The sequence below is a fragment of the Trichosurus vulpecula genome, chromosome 1 (assembly GCF_011100635.1).
Source record: "Trichosurus vulpecula isolate mTriVul1 chromosome 1, mTriVul1.pri, whole genome shotgun sequence".
NCBI lineage: Eukaryota > Metazoa > Chordata > Mammalia > Diprotodontia > Phalangeridae > Trichosurus > Trichosurus vulpecula.
In genome coordinates, this window is record NC_050573.1 from 548,318,145 (window position 1) to 548,338,841 (window position 20,697).

The following is a 20,697-nucleotide window of genomic DNA, read 5'->3' on the forward strand; positions in this document are numbered from 1 at the left end:
TTGAGTGAGTGAGTGTAAGAGAGTCCTATCATTTTTTCATTGACTGCTGGTCCTGGGTCCCAAACTGACCTGGTGACATGTTCCCAAGATTTGTTTTATATATACAAAGGCTGCTAGATGGTGGTTGATGTTGTGTGGTTTGAGAAAGGCCACTCTGCCTGAGAATATTTCTCATATCAGCTTATCACAATGCCTGAAATTTTGTTATTCATTCTTCATTTCTCACTATTTTGAAGCCTTTCTTTAGTATCTTCATGAGGTTCTTTCTTTCTTTCCACATTAAATTCCTCTGACCCTCAAAAAGAGTACAAAACTACCTAATAATTTTGATGACCATAGTCTTCAAACCAAAAACTAGGTTACATGTTCTAAGAATTTTGCTTTTAAATGTCCAACCACCAGGAGAATTCAACCCCAAGCAAGGCTCCTGGTCCTGACAGGTGGTAGAATCTAGAGCTGACTGGTAGAGCCATTGGAGCTGGCACTTGGTGCATTTGAGCCCTCTAGCATAGGCCAAGAGGCTACACACATCAGTCTCTCTTATCTCCCCCCAATTCCCTCCCTACCTACCCTCTCTCCTTACCCCCCATTCCTGCCCTAACCAGGTATTTCTTTTAGATAGCCAAGAAGCTTTTCTTAGCTCCACAGAATGGCTTTCCAGACTCACTGTCTGGAGGTATTTCTATGAGTTTCAGGTGGTGACTTAGCATGGTTCAAGTGTACCATGCAAGGTTTAGGGAAAATAAAATAAGCTTTCTTTCTCTGTCTCTCTCTTTGCCTCCCTCTTTCCTCTCCCATTCCTCCTCTCTCCCTCCTCTTCCCTTTCCCCTCTTCTCCCCCCATCTCTTCTTTCTCTCCCACCCTTCTCCTCCCCCTTCCCACAAAGACAGATTTCATTGAACAAAAAGTATCTCCTATCTTTAGGAATGGGATTCCCCTCTTTCATTATCTCTTTGAATATTTAATAACCTTATTGGCCAGCAAGTTGTTTATAAATAACCTGTTAAAAAAATAAATAAATAACCTGTTAAATAGTATTAGCATAAAATTAAAGGAGGACTTAAAAAATCGCAGTATTAATTGAAATAGCCAAGAAGAGGCAAAGGGGAAAGACATAGTAAGGGAAGGATTGGCTGAAAAATAGGAGGAAGGGAAAAAGTGGGAGAAGTCACAGTTTCATCCACTTTGCTCATGGTTGGTTACCAATGCAGTTCCGGTACAACTCCTAACTCATGCTCTGAATTCCTCATAGTACCTAGATCCATGCTGGCAAAGCATATACATATACATATACATATACATATACATATACATATACGTATACGTATACGTATACGTATACGTATATGTACATACATATATATATACACACACACATACACACACATATATATATACACATATACATACACATACACATATACATACACATACACATATACATACACATACACATATATACACATACACATATACATATACATATACATAATAACAAAAGCAATGCAAACTGCAATACAATATCAATAGGTCTAGAAAATGACAAAGCATATATAAGTCTTATCATATACACAGATAGCAACACAATGCATAACTGAGTGATGTGACTATAGTTGTTGCGTTTCAGTCATTTCTGACTCTTTATGGCCCCATTTGACAGCTAACCCAACATCCTCATTTTATAGATAAGGAAACAGAGGCCTAGAGAAATTAAGTGACTTGCCCAAGGCTATCCAGGTAGTGTCAAAGGCAGGATTCAAACCCTGTGCTCTTCCTACCACCTTTCATGAACTTTAACTTTCCATCTTTTTTCCATACCTGTGTTTTCTTTGCCTGATTGAAGTGTGTTACTGTGAAGAGATGCTAAAACTTTTCATGGGAAATCATTATCTGATTGAGCTAATTTTCCATTTTTGATGAACAGCGATTTGCTTATCTTCCGCTGGGCTAAAATTCCATGGAATCACAATTTGAAGGGAGACTAGAAATCATCTAGTCACATTTTGGAAAGGATATTGATAAACTGGAGAGCAGCCAAGGGTGGGCAACCAGGATGCTGGAAAGCCTGTCATATGGGTACCAGTTAAAGGAACTGGGAATAAGATTCTAACAAGAATAATATTCTAGTGATATTAATCTAATAACAAGAATAACCGTTAGCTTAGCCTGGGAATAAGATTAGAGGGTAAATGAAATGAAGATCATTTCTGTGGCAGAGGGCTTAAACTCATTCAGACTTCCTGTAACAATGATACTGCTTGCAGCTACTGTGGCTGTGTAAGGCCAACAACACCAGCACACAGGAGGGCTACTAGCACAGGTTCTTTGATCTGCTTTTCTAAGGAAAGCAACTTTAAGGGGTTTACAATCTCACTTTAATTAAACATACATATATCATTCACTTAGTTCAGGGGGAAAAGTCAGCACCAGGAACTCCAGAGGAAATAAAAACAGCAATTACAAGCAAAAAAATTATATAAACAGAAGAAATAAACATAAATCAACAGACAGGGCTTCTAGCTGTCTGACCAAGACATTACCTACATAGTTACCAGAGAGAGAAGCACCAACACCTGGGTTTTTCAAAGCCAGGGGACGGGAGGGGGGCTCCTTAACGGCTATGCAGAGTCTCCACACCAACACTCTTCCAATGAGTGAGCCCCAAACAAAATGTTAACCTCAGAGTATTTATATGCTTCTTCAGTGTCAGAGTACTTCACACCTCTCCAGGGTTTCACACCTCTAGTGACCTAACTAGAAAAAGGGTGTGGGCCTTCCTACAAACAAAAGCAAGACTCAACCAAAAGCACTTGATTGCCTTTATGCTGAGAAGCACTTCGAAACAAAAGACAACAAAAAGTCCGCTTTGCTTGCCCTTACACTTCCCCAGAGGGGAAAATTTTGGCACACTGTAAGGAAAAAAAAAGACTTCCTAGCAAGCAGAGCTACTCAAAGGTGGAATGGGCTTCATTGGGTAGTAGTGAGGTCTCCCTCACTGGAGGTCTTCCAGTAAAAACTAGATGACCACTTGTTGGGGGGTCTTGTAGATTCTTGTTCAGGTTTGGCTTGGAATAAATGAATGACCTCTGAGAGTCATTCAACCCTGACATTCTGTGTGATCTTCTAACCTATAACCATGCAGAAATCCCCTCTACAACATTCCTCGTAGGAGGCCACACAACAGTCACCTAGAAATCTCCGGTGAGAGAGAGCCAGCTTGTTTTCTGGGATGGCCCATCCCACTTTTGGATGATTCTAATTTGAGGAAGTTTTTTTGGGGGGTCCTTGGCTCCTAATTCTATCCTCTGGGGCCCAACAAAATAAGTGTAGTCCCTCTTTCCTACGAGCATCTTTCTAATTCTTGAAAAACGGGATCAGGTCCCTACAAAGTCTTCCCTACTCCAGGTGAAATATCCCTGTTTCCTTTCTTGGTACACATATGGCGCAGCCTCTAGTCCCCTCACATAATTCTATCAGTTCCATAAAATTACATTCCTATTTTCAAAGAAGGACCTGCATAGTGAGAGTTGTTGAGCAATCTGCTTAGATAGATAAAGTTAAAGGATCCTAAAGCATGAGATTCTTTGAATATGTTTAGGAGAAATACATGTTCATGAAAGGAGGCTCAGTAATAAGCCTTGTGGGCAGCTAGGTGGTGCAGAGGATAGAATTCCAAGCCTGAAGTCAGAAAGATTCATCTTCTTGAGTTCAAATCTGGCTTCAGACACTTACTATCTGTGTGACCCTGGGCAAGTCACTTAACCCTGTTTGCCTCAGTTTCTCATCTGGAAAATGAGCTGGAGAAGGAAATGGCAAACCGCTCCAGTATCTTTGCCAAGAAAAACCCCAAATGGGGTCACAAAGAGTCAGACACAACTGAAACAACTGAATGACAACAAATAAGCCTTGTGATGGAGGAAAGGGGAAAAGACTTCTCCAAGTTATAGTCCCATCTTTACCATTGACATTCTGTGTGACTCTGGACAAGTCTTCAGGTCTCAGATTTCTTGTCTATATAATGAAGAGTCTAGACCAGATGTTTTCTAAGGTCCCTTCCACTTACTATGTCTCTATAACTGTATGCTTCCCCCAAGGGAAAGTGGTTTTCCCCCTCTTTTCAAGAGAGTTTCTCAGTTCTCCTTTTTGTTTCTGTTTCTCAGTTCTCCTTTTTGTTCCTCCAACTCCTGGTAACGTAGACCCTGCCCAGGGGAGGACGGGTGGGGCGATGGCAAGGGTGCACAGAATAGGAAGGGAGTCAGACCAGAAAAAGAGGCAAGACTTGTGATGAAACAGGGAGATATGGGAGTTGTACTGCATGTACTCATGTTGGTGCTGCTGCTGTTGTTGCTGCTGCCAGGTATGGGAGTGGTGAAAGGGTGGGTGATGGCTATGGGACCCCGAGGGACAAGATGCTGGAGCACACAGAAGGGAAACTGAGTTTGGCAGAAAGCTGATACTGAAGACCCTGCCAGCAGAGAGGGGTTGTGATGGATGTGCTGGGGCCTACGGGTCAGAACCCTGGAGCTTTCAAAGTTCACAATCTTGTTTGAGAGTCAAATTGGGAATGAACTCAATTTCCCTTTGGAGTCCTGCGGGAGAAGTAAGGTGGGAATACAGAGGTAGAATGGTAGAAAGTCCCAAAGTAGTACAGTGAACAGAATACTGGACCTGGAGTCAGGAAGACCTGAGTTAAAATCTGACCTCAGATATTTACTAGCTGTGGGATCACAGAGAAGTCACTTAACCTCTCTGAGACTCATTTTCCTCATTTGTATTAAGGAGGAAATGATTCTCTCAGGGTTTGCTTTGTAAACTTTGAAGTGCCCTATAAATGCGACTTCTTATCAAAGGGTAGAAAGAAGAAGCAGAGCTTGTTTTGTTTGAGTGGGAGGAATTGGCTGTAATTCTGAGGTTTCAACCAGGGGACACTGGTGTAAAAATAGAGTTTTGTGCAAGATATTTCTGTGCGATTCCACAGACATTCCCAGGGATTTCTGCTTTCTCTAGGGTCTCTATGTCTGCCTGGAATGTTTTGGTCTGATCCAACCTCCCTTCTCCACAATCACTTTCCCCACACAGTACTGGATATTCACATTCATGCAGCGTTTTACAATTCATAAACTGCGTTCCTAACAACAGTTCTATGAAGTAGGTAGTGCAAGTATCTTATCTTCACTGAACAGCTTTGAAAACAGATTTGTTGTTGTTGTTTTTTTAAATAGACAAACCAAAACTCAGAGAGGAAATTTTACCCCAAAACCTTTATAATCTAATGCCCAGTGATGACCTCAGGATGAAAATTGAGATTTATTTTTCTTAGCATAGTCAGCATGGGAATTTGCTTTGTTTGAGTATGTATGTTTCTCACAAGTGTTTTGTTTTTCTCTGTTGTTCAATGAGGGCTTGGGAAGAGGTGGAGGGGAGAGAAGATGGTTTTTCATTAATTAAAAAAAGTTTTTAAAATTTACTTAGAAATGTGATTGCTGAAGAGAATATATGTAAATGGCCATCTGTTTAATTTTTTTAAAATGACCACTTAGAAAATGAGAGAAAAGAAAATGCCGAAAAAGAAAATTGGGGATTCTGTTTTAAAAATCTAATATCTAGATTTTTTTTTTTGCCAAAATCTCCTTTCTGCTCTTGCTGTCTCCAGTGTCTCTTATCTCTATACCATTTTTACAAACCTCAACCATATTACCTAAATGCCTGAAGGATCTATGATCTATGCCTAAGGTAACTTAGGGGTTAAGTTATTTATCCAAGGTCACAAAATAGAAAGATATGGGGTTTGAAACCAGGCCTTCCTTGATTCCATGCCCAGTATTCTATTCACTGCATCATGATTGCCACCAGATGAATTCTCCTAAAATGCCACTTTTCTCATGTCACACCCCTCTTCAGAAACTATCAATACTGAAGTTCACCATTGTCAGTTGAATAAAGTCCAAATGCTTCCTCCTGTCACTCAAGGTCCTCCACAACCCTGCTGAAAAATGATATCCTTATTTCCTCTTCTTGTACAAATATTCTGTTTCCACAAGGTTAGCGTACTCCTCATCCTTAAAGCACATCTTGGGATTTCTGCCTCCGTGCCTTGCCTCATATTCTTCTCCTGATTGAAATACTCCCTCCTTCTTTTCCCATCTCCACATATAGAAATTCTATATCCTCAGAAGCTCATCTTACATTCTATTTTTCTATGAAGTTTTCTTGACTGCCCTGGCCCACAATCATTTGAACTCCCACAATGTGTGTACTCTTCATTGGCTCCTATTTGGTATGTTACCATTGCATTTATACCTATGTGCCCTGTCTTCCTAAGTAAATTACACATTCCTAAAGGCAAGAATATATCTTATACACTTGTGTATCCCCCATAGCACTTAGCATGGGGCTGTGCAGCATAGATGCTCATAGAATGTTTGACTTTATTGTTAATGAGTATCCCAAGGTCCAGGGACCAGACCCCAGATGTTTCTCTCCTCCAGTGTCCAAGACCCAATCCCCCAATGGCTTTACTTCTAAAGCAGCTGGAACACAGCTTTCCTCAAGCTCCCTCCTCAAGATCCCCTAATGCCTTGTTCTTCTGGATCAGGATATGGTCCCACTGAAGCCCTCACCAAGGACAGACCTAGCTCATGGCCCTGGCTAGCCAGCATTTTCCTGGATGCTAGGTACCGCTGTGAAGGAGCCCTCATCTCTTCAGAATGGGTGATCACTTTAATCAACTGCTTTGGAAGGTGAGTGCCAAGGAGATGGTTAGGAAAGGAAGCCTGGTGTGAATTTTCATTTGGCTGATCACAGTTGCTCCCACCAACAGCCAGCTACAACAGCCATTTTGGCCCCTAGCATCAAGCCTTACCACAGAGTCTTCTGGGTCTAGATGGAAGGAAGCAAGGAAGGAGGAAAGAAGGAAGGAAGAAAGCAAGCAAGGAAGGAGGAAGGGAGGGAGGGAGGAAGGGATGGAGGGAAGGATGGAGGGAGGGAAGGAGAGCCAGACCTCCCCGTTGGTAGGATCCAGCTTCATTGAGACAGACTAGATCAATTTACAGAATCAATTAATCAGCATACATTTATTACCTATTATGTATCAAGTGTTGTGTGTTAGTTACTGAGACAAAAGCAACTCTATTCCCCACCCTCTTGCCCTCAAGGAACATACATTCTACCTGAGGCAGCATGTATACAGATCAATAAATACAAGATATATAATGATTGGGGGGATTAGGAAAGACCCTATATAGAATGTGGTACTTGAGCCCAACCTTGAATGGAGCTAGGGATTCCAAGAAGTCAGCGTGAGGAGAGCTTGAGAAACAGACTGTTCAAAGGGTTAGAAGGAATATCATGTATGAGGAACCTACATTAGGATCAATACAGAGACTGCATAAAGAGGAATAATGAGCAGAAAGCTGGGAAAGGTAAGCTAAAACCAGTTTGTGAAGGGCTTTAAATGGCAAAGAGGAGTTCATGTTTTATCCGAAGGGCCCTGGGGAGCCGCTGAAGCTTCCTGAGCAGGGGAGAGATATGGCTGGACCTGGGCTATAGGAATATCCAGTTGTTAGCTATGTGAAAGATGGATTGGAAAAGGGAGAAAATAGATCAAGGGAGAGCCAAATAAAAGATTATTGTAATAGTTCCCAAGAAAGATGATGAGCACCTGAACCAGTGCCGTGAGTTGAAAGCAGATATGCAAGAGATGTTGAGGAAGTGGAAGAGACAAGACTGGGCAACTGACTGGATAAGAGGGACTGAGTAAGAGTGAAAGTCAAGGAGGTCGAGGTGTGACCCTGCATGACTAGGAGATTGGCAGTACCCTCAATACAAGTCAGAAAGTCGGGAGGAACAGTGGGCTTAGAGGGACTCTGGATAGCATCACTGCTCTATCTGCCTGCTTTTGTGGCTGCTCCCCTCCTGGTTAAGTTGCCTTTTTCAACACCTGTCTCTCCCTCATAGCTTTCCCCTTTCCCATTTCACTGTGGCTCTGGGTCAGCGGCGGCTGAATCTGCAGAACGCTGAAGTCTTGTCTCTTGTTGAGGAACTGATCCCGATCCCCAGGAGCCTTGTGGATAGTAGGCCTGGAAGTCTGGTTCTGGCGAAGTTAACACAGCCTCCTTCCATCAACAGCTCTATCTACCCCATATCCCTCATCCAGGGCTCTACTTTTTTCCCTTGGAAGAAGACCTGCTGGGCTCAGGGCTTTAAACCTGATTTTGGTAAGGACAATTGATGAGGCCAGGAGATCATGTGACCGAGATATTGGAGTTGGATGGCAGGGGTTGGGACCAAATTGGGACCCCAAAAGGGAGGTGAGTGTAAGAGGAAGATACAGCAGTTCTAGGGTTGGTTCCACAGACACACTATAACGTTCTTATAGTGAAAAGAGCACTGGATCGGGCATTAGGAGACATGGGTTCTTGTCTCATCTCTGCCATTACTAATTCACTGTATGAGTTTGGGTAAATCATTCGCCCTTTCTGTGCCTCAGTTTCTTATTTGTAAGATGTGGGTATTGAACTAGATAATTTCTAAAGTCTCTTTCAGTTTGCCTTTGAGCAAATCTCTCAGGGGCCTTGCTTTCTTCTAAAATAAGGGTAAGTGCCTTACAGGATTATTATGAAAATTAAATGAGATAATGGATGTGAAGTACTTTGAAAAAGTATAAAAGATGGCCTTATTATTAGGGACCTAGCCAAGTCACGTGGTATAGAAACTGAAACCAGAAGTAAGGGAAGAATGGTCTGAAGAAGGTATACCCTTAGAGTATCACTGGGAGCCCTGGGAGTGTCACTAACTTCAAAAGTGAGGTGGGACTCAAGCTGGTGAGACGTTGCTGTCAAAATGGGAATTCGCATCACCCAGCAGGAACTTCTAGACCACCCCCTCCTCTTTTGACCAGCCTATGCCTACACCGTGAATGGAAAGGGAAATGGAAATGGAAAGCTTAGAGAACCCTGCTTCTCAGAGGTCTTCATGATCAATTTGGAAGTGAGGGATTATTCAACTTCTCCCTCTCTCCCTCCATCTCTCCTTAAAGATGTTGGAAACTGGACTTTTGAGGGGTGGGAGCTGAAATCATTATTTTCTCCTTACAGGCCCCTTCCAGCCCTGACCCTGGGCTAAAGTAAAAAGGGGTCAGCCTCCTTTCTTCTTTTACCCTCCCCCAGACCCCTACATCCCACCCGAAGAGCTGTGGGGTGCTAAGATGCCTCTCATGTCTCAAACCAATTGTCAAGCCATCTTCCAGCTCCAATCTGACTGCCCCAGTTCAGAGATAAGCATGCCAAATGGGACCCTGTGCACTGGCCCTCCAGTCAGTTCTCCAGAGATCAGGGTAAGGACTCTGCCTAGAGCTGTCTCTCCTCCACTTATGCAGGCTCAAAGCCTGGTATTTGTGTGCCCTCCCTCCCCTTTTCCCCCTATGCATGTTGCACCTTGATGCAGTGACCCTCCTCTCTCCTTTTAGGTGGCAGATGGCAGTCCTCTCCTCTGCTTCTATGCTGGTCAGTGGGTGCTGCTAGGGGTGATGATCTGGGGACCTTGCTCTTCTAATGGCCTCCCTGAAGTTTACATCCCAATTCATCCCATCATCCCCTGGATCCAGACCAACTTTCCTAATGTCAGAGTTGTCAAGGGTTCTTTGAAGGCCAAGTTGAAAAGCAAGTGAATGTTTTTAGTGACCTTTCTCTTTGGTCCATCCTGCCTCATGCTCTCCCTCATACTGCTCCTACTGAACTGTCCCATATGGGCCTGTCCTTCCACTCCATGCTTCTCCTTCCTTCTTGGCCACTCAGGCTTTGTTATTACCAGATTCTACCATTCTCTAATCTAAATCTTCAAGATCCCAAGCCCATCATTCTATACACTATGCTATACTACCCACAGTAGAATCATAGAACCACATTCTACAGAACAAGTGTCTGAGGCAGAATTTGAATCCACATCTTCCTGGCTCCTGCCTCTGGCACTTGCTAGCTATGTAAATATGGGCAAATCACTTAACCTGTACTATATCTCATCTTCTAAGGAGCAAGCTCTCTATACTTTCCACAGTCATTATTTATCTAATCTGATAAATTTATTCATGCTAATGGGTTTATGGGAAAGAGATGAAAGCCCCTTTCCCCCTTCTAGTTCATAAAAAAAAATACATTTTCCCTTCTAGAAAGAAAGTTTCCACCTTTGCTATATGACCAGATGGTTACTCTGACCACAGAAATTTCTAGCTATCTGGTAAGGTAGGGTGGTCTGTAGCAGTGCCCCTTAACCCCTACCATGCGGATGGCCTCTCATACCTAGGTATGGTGATAGACCTGAGTCCATGCCTTGTCAGTCCTCAAACTTGTTTGGTTTTCTGCTTACCTTTGAAAGCCCCTAAATGCCCAAAGACAGGATCCCAGAAGAAGCTAGAGGAACCAGAAGAGGATGTTGAGCTATTCACCAGCCCCCCATTCCAACTATTTACCCTAGGTGTTAATCCCCACCCCTACCTCAGTGTAAGAGGAAACCTTTGCATCTCTACATCTGTATTTATTAAAGCAAATAAAAACATTTTTTCTAAGTTCATTAGTGCATTATTTGAAAAGTCCTTGGAGGAAAAGAGTGATATGTAGATACCTAGCACAGTTGAAAAATTATCACATTGATGTCAAAACAGGAAATATCGAGGGGTCACTGAAATTTTCTCAAAATAAATCTCAGACTAACAGAACTGTAGAATCACATAACTTCAGATGAATGTAACTTAGAACCATAGAAATCTTTGCTTTTTAAATAAAATTATTTTCAATTAACAAGTATTTTCTCTCCTTCCCACCTTTCCTATTGAAAAGAAAAGAAAATGAAAAACAAAACCCCTGTAACAAATATGAATCACAAAACTATAATCTTAGATACACAGAACAGAACCTTAGAATCACAGAACTTAGAACCTTGGAATCACAGAGACATAGATTATTATAACAATTTTATTGTTCGGTCTATCAGGGACAGTGTTGCATAGTTCACTGAGTACTGGACTTGGAATCAGGAACATCTGGGTTTGAATCCCACCTCTGACACTTATGTGACCCTGTGCAAGTCACTTATTTTTTTCTGCACCTCAGTTTCCTTATCTGTAAAAAGGGGCACTTCACAAGATTTACAGAAAATGCTTTCCAAACCTTAAAGCATTCTATAAATATCAGTAATTATTTACTATCATGTTCTAGCCTAAGTCAACAAGATCCTCAGAATCTACAGATTAGGGATGGGAAAGGAAAGAGGAGTCGAAGATAGTTTCCACATTTTAAGACTGGGGAACTGGTGGTCCCACTGACCACAATAGGAAGGGACATTTGCTTAAGAGAAATAAGATTAATTTTGGATATGTTCAGTTTGAAGTAGATGTGGGATGTCTAGATGAGTATATTGGCATAGACCCTGCCAGCCCTCCCATGTTCCTGCTGAGAGTGAATCAGCAAATTGGAGGGGAGAAAGACAGTATGGTGTAGTGGATGGAGCACTAGACTTGGAATCGGGAAGACCTGGGCTGAATCCTGCCTCAGGCGCTTGTTAGCTATGTAAAACATAGTTCTTTGATTCTACTAAGAAGAATATGGTGCAGAGCATATTGAGTTACATACTTGGAGTCAGGAAGAGCTGAGTTCAAAGCCTACCTCTTGCCTCTTACTAGCCTCAGGGGGTTGGATTCAATGATCTCTAAGGTCCTTCCTAAATCTATAATCCTATAAAAAGAGGATAAAGGCCTCAGGATCCATATGTAGGCTTTTGAGGGGCTCTTGCTCTTCCAATTCCCCATAGGCAGCTAGAAGGGACTTAGGGGTCATGAAAGGCATCCCCCTTAGTTTAGGAGATGATGAAACTGAGGTGCATTGAGAGGAAGAGGAGTGGTCCAAGGTCACCCAATTAATCAGTGGCACCTAGAAGGAATAAGAATAACTTCTATTCATTTACAAAGTTTTTGTTTACAAAATGCTTTCCTCACAAGGAGCCCATAAAGGTAGATATTATAAATGCAGTATTGTTAACCTCACTTTACAGATGAGGAAGCTAAATTTCAATAAAGTAAAATGACTTGCCTATGGTCACAATTAGTGCCAGAGCCCTGCAGGCATCAAGCCCCCAAATCCTAACTTCTGACTCAATATTCTTTCCACTACACTAAAATGCCAACATTTATTACATGACTACCGTTGTTTTAGCAGAGGCAGCTAGATTGCTCAGTGGACAGATTTCTCTGGCCTTGGAGTCAGGGAGACCTGAATTCAAATTTGGCCTCAGACACTAGCTTTGTGACCCTGGGCATGTCATTAATCTCTGTTTGCCTTTCCACTGGAGAAGGAAATGGCAAACCATGCCAGTATCTTTGCCAGTATTGCGTGCTATGGTCTATGGGGTCACAAAGAATCTGACAAGACTGAAGGACTGACCAACAACAATGAGGTGATGGGACCTGGACCCCTAAAAGGAAAAGACCATGTATTTGAAAGCATCCCAGTCCCTGAATTTTCCCACACACTTCTACAGCCCAGATCACTGATGTTGCACCCAAAGCATCTGGCACATCCTAGCCCATCTAGATACTTAGGTCCTTTCACAGTGGCTCTTGACCCACCCCAGGCTACTTTACTCCTTTCACTATTTACCACTCTTTAATCCCATCTAGAGCTTTCCATTGTCCTTTTTTTGTATATAAGTATCAGTTTTATCCCTATTAAGTTGCAGATTCATTAGGAATCTAGCCCGCTTTATTGGCATTAAAAGCCACTTTGACTAGAAGATGGTGTGAGTGCTTGAATTATTTCCAGGCAGACCCCCCCATCCTGACATTTTGGGGTTGCCAGCAACCCCAAACCAAATCAAGCACAGGACTGGGGCAAGGGTTGGTTTGGATCTCCTTGCTAGGTGGTACCACAGTTCACAGAGAGCTGGGTCTGGAGTCAGGAAGACCTGAGTTCAAATCCAGCCTTTGACACATACTAGCTATTTGACCTTGGACAAGTCACTTAAACTTTGTTTGACTCACTTTCCTCATCTGTAAAATAGAGATAATAATAGCACCTGAGTCCCAGAATTGCTGTGAGGACACAGAGCTTAGCATAGTACCTGGCACATAGTAAGTGCTATATAAATGCTAGCTATTGTAATTAAGTCTCAGTCATTGGTGTTCTAATCATCTTGCCATCTCTTTTTTTTTTGGCGAGATAGCATGGTGCGGCAGAAAGAGCAACGGATTGTGTGAATTCGCTTTAACTGTATATATTTGTTACAAGGGAGGGCTTTAATTATAGTGATAATGATACAAAAAAGAATAAAGAAAAGAGTATCAATAAAACATTTAAAAATTACACAGAAGAGAGCAGAAGGAAATTCAGAAGAAACCACAGTTGAGCAGGACAGCATTGGTACTTTCATGTTAAATTTAATACATAGGGTGTCCCAAAAGTCTTAGTGCAGTCTGTAGCTTAAAACTGCACTCAGCCTTTTGGAACACCCTGTATACTTTTAAAAAATCAATCTGTATGTAATAGATTCATAGTCTCATGTACAATCCTCTTGCACCTAGTACGCTGAAATGTTCATGATTGTTGATATCTGTTAAATCCAGAATAAAAAAAAAGAAAAAGTTAAAAGAAAGAAGAAGCATTGTATTTGGAGGCCGAGGATCTGATATAAAATCCTGGCTCTAGTACTTACAACATCAGCAAGGTATTTCACCCGCTCTGGGCTTCAGTTTCTCAAATTTAAAATGAGAAGTGTTCATTTATTCATTCAAAAAGAAGGTAAGAAGTGCCTGTTATTTTCAAAGTCCCACACTAAATGCTAGGAGATAAAAAAGATCCAAAGAAAATACTTCCTGCTCTCAAGCTGTTCATTTTCTATTTGGGGAAAGCAACATGTATGCAAAAGAAGTAGACAAAAAATATATACAAAGCAAAAACAAAGTAATTTGGGGAGAAGGCATTAGAAGCTAGAGGTACAATTTAGTTCCCTATTCCTTTAATCAAATGGGTTAGGGTTCCTTTTGGAGTATTTCCTTTTGGAGATGACCGAAAAGTAGAAGTGCTTAGATTCTCTCATCCACATTACTTTCTAGCTTTAGCAGTGATTGCTGTCTAAATAAATGATTTTGTGATAAACTAACCTTCACACCCAGGAAGGAAGGAAGAAAAACATTTAGTAATTGCTTTCTATGTGCCAAACATAGAAGTCTGGGAGATACAAACAGAAAAAGAATATTTTTTCTGCTCTCTAGGATCTTACACTCTAATTGGAAGAGACAATACATATAGGAAAGTTTAGCTGCAGGATAGATAGATAGATTCTAGGGAGTCATCCCCGGGGCAGATGGCAAGGCCCCAGCATGCTTAGAGAGCATTTAGATGTCTAGCCCTTGGGAGAAAGAATCTGGAAGAGGTTAGCTCACTACTATTGGAGAAGAGGAAGTAAGAAGATAAAACAGTCAGGACAGAGTGGGGACTCTGAGTTCTCTCCATCACATGTTGGAATGGGGATGGTGGGATGGGCAGTGTATCAGTCTCTAGCTAGGAGGGGAGAAAGGAAAGATTGGCAAGAAGGTGGGCCTGGGGATCATAGAGTGCAGAAGGGAGAAGGTCTAGAGGTATAGCTTAATGCCAGCTAGGGCTTGGCACTCTCCAAATAAAACAGCATATAATTTAGTTATCCCATGCATACAGTAGAGAGGAGGGCTGGACATGGTAAGACTGGAGAGGTGAGCAATGCAGGGCTTTGTCTAGTTAGGTCTTCATCAACTATCTCAGTTCAGCTAGTTGGGGAGGGTGGTGGTAATGATGGCGGATTCTTCCTACCTGTGTGACCCTGGGCAAGTCATTTAATCATGGGAAAGGAATAAGTATTTATATAATTTCTACTAGGTTCCAGGAACTATGCTATGTGCTAACAATTATCTCATTTGATCCTCCAACAACCCTTCCAGCTAGGTGCTACTGTCACCTCCACTTTACAGTTGAAGAAACTCAGGCCAACAGAAATTAAGTGACTTACCTAGGGTCACACAGTTAGTATCTGAGGGTGGACTCCAGGTCCGGTGCATGACCCACCATAGCACCTAGCTGCCCTCAACATCTCTCTACTCTCACACCTACCACTTTTGTTCAGGCCCTCATCTCTCTTTACCCTAAATTACTGCAGCAGCTTTCTAATTGGTCTTCCTTCCTCAAGTCCCTCATCAATCCAGTCCATCTTACATACTGCAGCTCATTTTCCTTAAGCATATATCTGCTCATGTGCATGGGCTGGATAATTGTGAAGACTTCACAGGGTGTGTCTAATGGAGAGGTTTTGGGATTTGGCCTTGTAATTTTGGAAGGCATGCCCTTCCACCCCCCTCTCTCAGATGTTAGAAGATAATGAACTTCCTGTGAACTATTTGTTCTCTGCTCCAGGAAGGGTCTCTCCTTCCTCCCACCCCATCTCTTCTCCTAGACTTTCAGATGCCACCCTGGCAGTTGAATTCTGATAGGGAAAAACCTGAACGAACCGGATCAATCTTGGTCCTCTGTGTAGTTTTTGCACCTAGACTGTAAGCCCACTCCCCAGCCAATGGTGAGAAGGGATAGAGGTGGGTGGGAATCTTTTTCATTAAGACTATAAATTAAGGCAGGTTCCCTTTTACCTCACCTCCTCCCTTATGGAGGTGTGCCCGAATCTTGCAAGGTTTGTAGAATAAATTTACTTTGTTTTCTCTTAAAGATGTCTCTCCTATTATTTGAAAATTCTGTCCCATACACATGCGACTTGCCTATTTAATCAATTCTAGTGGTTTCCTATTGCTGCTGTGATAAAATATACATTTCTGTTTAGCTTTTAAATTCCATCACAACCTGGCCACAACATATCTTTCCAACCTCATTGAACATTACTCCCTCTCCTGCAATCCAGAGCAACTAGCCTTCTCTCTGCTCCTCGTATATGATGCTCCATCTCAAAAGTCTTTGTTCCTTTAAACTGGCCATCCCATATGCCTGATAATCCCTCCTTCCCTCAGCTCCACAGAGTCCCTTTCTTCCTCTAAGACACAGCTGAAGCACCATCTTCTGCATGAAGTATCCTCTGACTCTTTCTCCCCACAACTGCTGGCACCTTCCCTCCCAAACTACCTTACATTTAACTACTTCGTATTTATTTGTAGTAGGTGTGTGGGTCTGAGACCACTACTCACATTAAAAACAGACAGAGAGCATTCTTAAGAAAAGGCGAAAAGGAATTTTATTGCTTTCTCATGAGAAAGGATGACACCCAAGTGGTAGAGGTTGGGGGTGCTTTAATTATGTTTTACATTTATTCTGTCTGAACAGAGTACAGGGAAGTACAAAGGACTCAGATGGATACCAGTCCTTTTATTGACTCCCTCTTCGAATCTCCAGCCAGGCTCTTCATTGGCCAGATACAACCCCCAACTGCCTACATCATGCCCTCCTCAAATGGCTCACTTAAGCATGCGTACAAGGCTCTAACCTTTCACCCCAGAGCTTTGATTAGAACTACTTCTAACCAGTCACCTGACTTACATTCCGCTAAAGCTGGGGGGGGGCGGGGAGGAAGAGGAATGCTTTCAACTCTGTGGAAACAAAACTGCTCCCCCCGTTTCTTACATAGGTGTTTAATAAATACTTTTTGATCGATTGGTATATGTGTATAAATTCTCTAGCAAGGGAAACACCCCCTCTGGGCTCAACCTCCAAACTCTCACTCACATTGGCTTATTGGGTCCCCAGAGAGGAGAGGAGTAGCTTCCCTCTCAGGCTTCTATCATTGGATATCATCCAGGGGTTGAAAGATCATAATACTACTATTCATGATCCCCTATTGGGTGTGTTCCCCCAATAGTAATTTATCACTTGATAGCAATTAGCTTTCACTAAGGGATATTTACTGAGGAGATACAGCAAGTAAACATCTTCCCAAGTGGTGAAAAAGGGCACCCTTTCTCCTCAGCACTTACTTGGACCCTGAGGACAGTGCGCTCAAGCTTGAAGCACAAAGTTACTGAAATATTCAAGTTGAGACTATCTTGGGAACTTGAAATTCCAGCCCTGGGAACCTTTTCCTGTCATCCCAGAGTCTCCACCAAGTTTGCTGAAGATATATGAGTTGCTCGCCTAGCTCAGCTGACCTAGCTTCTTATAGATTGTGGTGTCTTGGCTGATGATGAGTCAGTCCACTTGCTAAGCTTGGTCTAGCAGGGTGCCCCCTCACCACACTCAGTCACTGTTACTACTGACTCCAGGACTCTGGTTGCCAATAGGACCATGAACAATTTTGATACATCTTCTGGTGTCACCATTTGCCTGGGTGCTAAAGGTACCATTCCCTCAGGGACTCATGGTAATCCACCTGACAGTTCACAGCAAGAAATCTACCAGGAAATAGAGTGACACATCTTTTGGGGAACTTTTTTTGTATTCCTGCTTATCTGCCATTCAACAGTCAATTAAAAGGCTTTTTTGTCACCATGCGTTAAGCTGAGAGGAAACAGGATATTTGTGCATGCTCTGAAGTGAGGGAAAAAGTCCCTACATTTATGTATGCCTGAAAAGCAATAGGTAGAGAATACTGCTCACGCATGATCCACCAGGAATGCATGCTCTAAGGACTAGGACCTCACTGGCCAATCCCCTATTACACAAGCAGTATCAGTTTATTTACATTCACAGAAAAAGGATTGCACTTCCAGTTCCAAAAATCCTAAATAGCCAATATATCCTTCTATACATTATGGAAAAGTTTATGCAAACTAGACATTACGGATGCATCGTGGCAGGCAAAGTTTAGTTCACACTAAAACTTATTAGGATAAGCCATTTGCTAGAAGCAGGGTTGTGTATGGAATTAGATTCTAAAGGTTGGGGGAGAGAAGGGAATGGATTCCAGGCAAAAAGGCCTCTGTGGAGACCCAGAGGCAGGAGATGAGATCCTGAGTTCTGGGAACACCAAGTAAACCTGTTTAATTAGAACAGAGGCTGCATAAAGGAGCACAAAGTACAAAATACCTAGAAAGGTAAACTGGAGCCATATCATTAATGACTTCAAACTCCAAAAAGAGAGTTTGTTTTATCCTAAAGGCAAGAGGGAGTCACTGGGGCTTCATGAACAGTTTCATGAACCACATCACTGGTCTGGTAAGACCTGGATTTTAACAACAGTAATTTAGGGGCCATGTGGAAAATAGATTAGAGAGGGGAAGAGACTGGATGCACAGAGACCAACCGGGAGGCTATTGTAATAGTTCAGGTGAGAGGTAATGAGGGCCTGAACTAAGATGGTGGTCATGCAAGTAGGGAGAAGGGGACAAATGTGAAAGATACTGGGGAGGTAGATTTGACAAGATGCGGCAACTCACTGGAAAACAGGGAAAAGGCAAAGATGGCCACACATATGAATGGTACATTTCATCATTTAATTAAGATGTACACTCATAGATTCATTGTTTTTATTCATGTTTTTTATTCACCAAAAAACCCAAAACTCAACTTTACAATGGTCGTTGGGTTGTTTTTTCAGTCATATCCAACTCTTCATGACCCCGTTAGGGGTCTTCTTGGCAGTGATACCAGAGTGCTTTGCCATTTCCTTGTCCAGCTCATTTTGCAGATGAGGAATTGAGGCAAACAGGGTTAATGGCTAGCCCAGGTTCAGACAACTATTAAGTGTCTGAGACTGGATTTGAACTCAGAAAGATGAGTCTTCCTGACTTAAAGGCCAGCATTCTGTCCACTGCACCACCTAGCTGTCCCTAACTTTAAAGGAGAAACAAAACACCATCTTTTTTGGAGATACCAGTGCACCCCCAACAAACCCTACGTGCACACCTGAGAAGATGACTCTGAGATTGCAAACCTGAGTGATTAGATGGCCCCCCCATAAGAAATAGAAAAGTTAGTAAAAGGAGAGGGTTTTGGGGGAAAGATAATGAATTTCATCTTGGATATGTGGAATTTGAAATTTCTATGGGACATCTAGTGAGAGATATCCAATAAGTGATGAAGGACTAGAGATCAAAAGAGAGACTAGAGTGGGTTATATGGATCTGGAGGGGTGGACTAGAACTTTTCTAAATCCATGTTCCCATGAGCTGTAATTTCTCTTTCAACCCTAAATCTATGATCTTGGTGATTTTATGTATTCCCTTGGGATTAATTATCACCTTGATAAAGACGACGCTGACATCTGTATCTGGATTTATGTCTCTAAATCTTCATCCCGATCGTATTTTTGAGAGCTAGGTGGCCCAGCGAATAGAGCGCTCCGCCAGGAGTCAGGAAGACTCATCTTCCTCAGTTCAAATTTGGCCTCAGACAATATTAGCTGTGTGACCCCAGGCAAGTCACTTAAGTCTCTATTTGTCTCAGCTTCCTCACCTGTAAAATGAGCTGGAGAAGGACATGACAAACCACTCCACTATTTTGCCAAGAAAACCCCAAGTAGGGTCACAAAGAGTCGGACACAATTGAAAAACGACTCAAAGCCACAACCCTACCTCGATGCCGCACTGATACCTCAGACTTGTATCTCGAACTCACGGCTGGAAGAGACTTTAGGGATCATCTGGTTTTATCCTCTCATTTTACAGGGAAAGGACTTGTCACATAGTGAAGTCAGTGGCAGGGCCAGGACTAGAAACCGTTCCTTCAGATCTCCCACCCAGGGCTCCTTCTGATAATAGGTTATTGCTGAATGAACACTGGGCTTTGTTGGGGTGGGCTGCACGTAACCCATGGTCCGGTAAAACAGACGCTGATTCCGCGCTCGGAGGACCCGGGTTCCGCATCCTGCCTCTGATGCCTGACACCCGCGTGATTCTGGGCGAGGCACGACCTTTCTGGGACTCAGTATGGTGACCGGTAAAAGCAGGCTATCACATTAAATGGCCCCTCGGGCCTCGCCTGGCTCCGGACGCACCATCCCGCGACTTTCATTTTCCCTCTGGGACCCGGTAGTCTTCTTCCTTGCGTCTTCCCCGCTTTTTTAAGGGACACAAGGAATTTCTTTGACGTTGCTGTCGCATGTCAAGCACTAGGGAAACCGAGTTCCTTTAGAACAGTGGTTCGCTGTTGTCCCACGTGATCCCTATAACGACCCCGGCAGAGAGGGGGCTGGTATTATCTCTATTTTACAGTTGAGGACCATTGAACGTTACTGCTAGAAGGGGGCCCAAGACACCGGAAAGGTGAAGTACCCCCTGGCTCTACAGCCGGGGCCCGCCCTCTGTTCCCTACTCTCCACATCTCCATCCCCTCCCCCGCAGGCCCCTCAAGCGGAACAACTGCGCATCCTCCGGCCAACCGGGCCGCCGCGGGAAGGGCTGCAGGCGCGAAGGCCCCGTTCCGAGAAAACTTGTCCCTTCCGGCGCACCGTCCGGCTCTAAGGGGCGTTCGAGAGACTCTTAGCAACGCGAGCGGCGCTCCGGGCCCTCTGAGAGCCATGGCTGCGGCCAACCCCACGGTCTTCCTGGTGATGGTGAATGGGCAAGTGGAGAGCGGCCAGGTGAGGGGGACCCCGGGCTTGACGGGCTGGGGAGCGGGCCAGGAGAAGCGGGAGGGAGGGGAGGAGAGGTGGCATGCGAGGCCTCGTGGCCACGCCCCCGGACCCGCGCGGGGCGCCGGGGTCACAGCCGCGGCCAGCGCACCCCACCCAACCCGCCGCAGTTCTCCC

At 43.4% G+C, this 20,697-nt stretch overlaps 2 protein-coding genes across 3 annotated transcripts in view; both read left to right on the forward strand.

The window, feature by feature from the left end:
- Nucleotides 1–4,291: 4,291 nt before the first annotated feature.
- On the forward strand, nucleotides 4,292–10,534 carry LOC118833626 (serine protease 33-like). Its single transcript, XM_036741003.1, has 5 exons — nucleotides 4,292–4,357; nucleotides 6,596–6,740; nucleotides 7,957–8,216; nucleotides 9,168–9,334; nucleotides 9,467–10,534. The coding sequence occupies exons 1-5, from the start codon at nucleotides 4,300–4,302 to the stop codon at nucleotides 9,665–9,667; spliced, it is 831 nt and encodes a 276-aa protein (XP_036596898.1). The 5' UTR covers nucleotides 4,292–4,299; the 3' UTR covers nucleotides 9,668–10,534.
- Nucleotides 10,535–20,229: 9,695 nt separating this feature from the next.
- The window catches only part of B9D1 (B9 domain containing 1), a 57,113-nt gene continuing 56,645 nt past the window's right edge, over nucleotides 20,230–20,697 (forward strand). The window contains exon 1 of one of the 2 annotated variants that reach the window (XM_036741621.1): nucleotides 20,230–20,529. In XM_036741621.1, the coding sequence (XP_036597516.1) occupies nucleotides 20,467–20,529 (63 nt within the window). In that variant the 5' untranslated portion in view covers nucleotides 20,230–20,466. The remainder of the gene's footprint in view (nucleotides 20,530–20,697) is intronic. The other variant, XM_036741620.1, reaches the window with a different exon arrangement.

Excerpts from the sequence above, each read along its gene's own strand:
- LOC118833626 (XM_036741003.1), top strand. The coding sequence starts at position 4,300 with ATGGGAGTTGTACTGCATGTACTCATGTTGGTGCTGCTGCTGTTGTTG. Across the intron at positions 4,358-6,595 it reads GCTGTTGTTGCTGCTGCCAG|GATATGGTCCCACTGAAGCC; the intron begins GTATGGGAGTGG and ends CTTCTGGATCAG. Across the intron at positions 9,335-9,466 it reads TCAGTTCTCCAGAGATCAGG|GTGGCAGATGGCAGTCCTCT; the intron begins GTAAGGACTCTG and ends CTCTCCTTTTAG.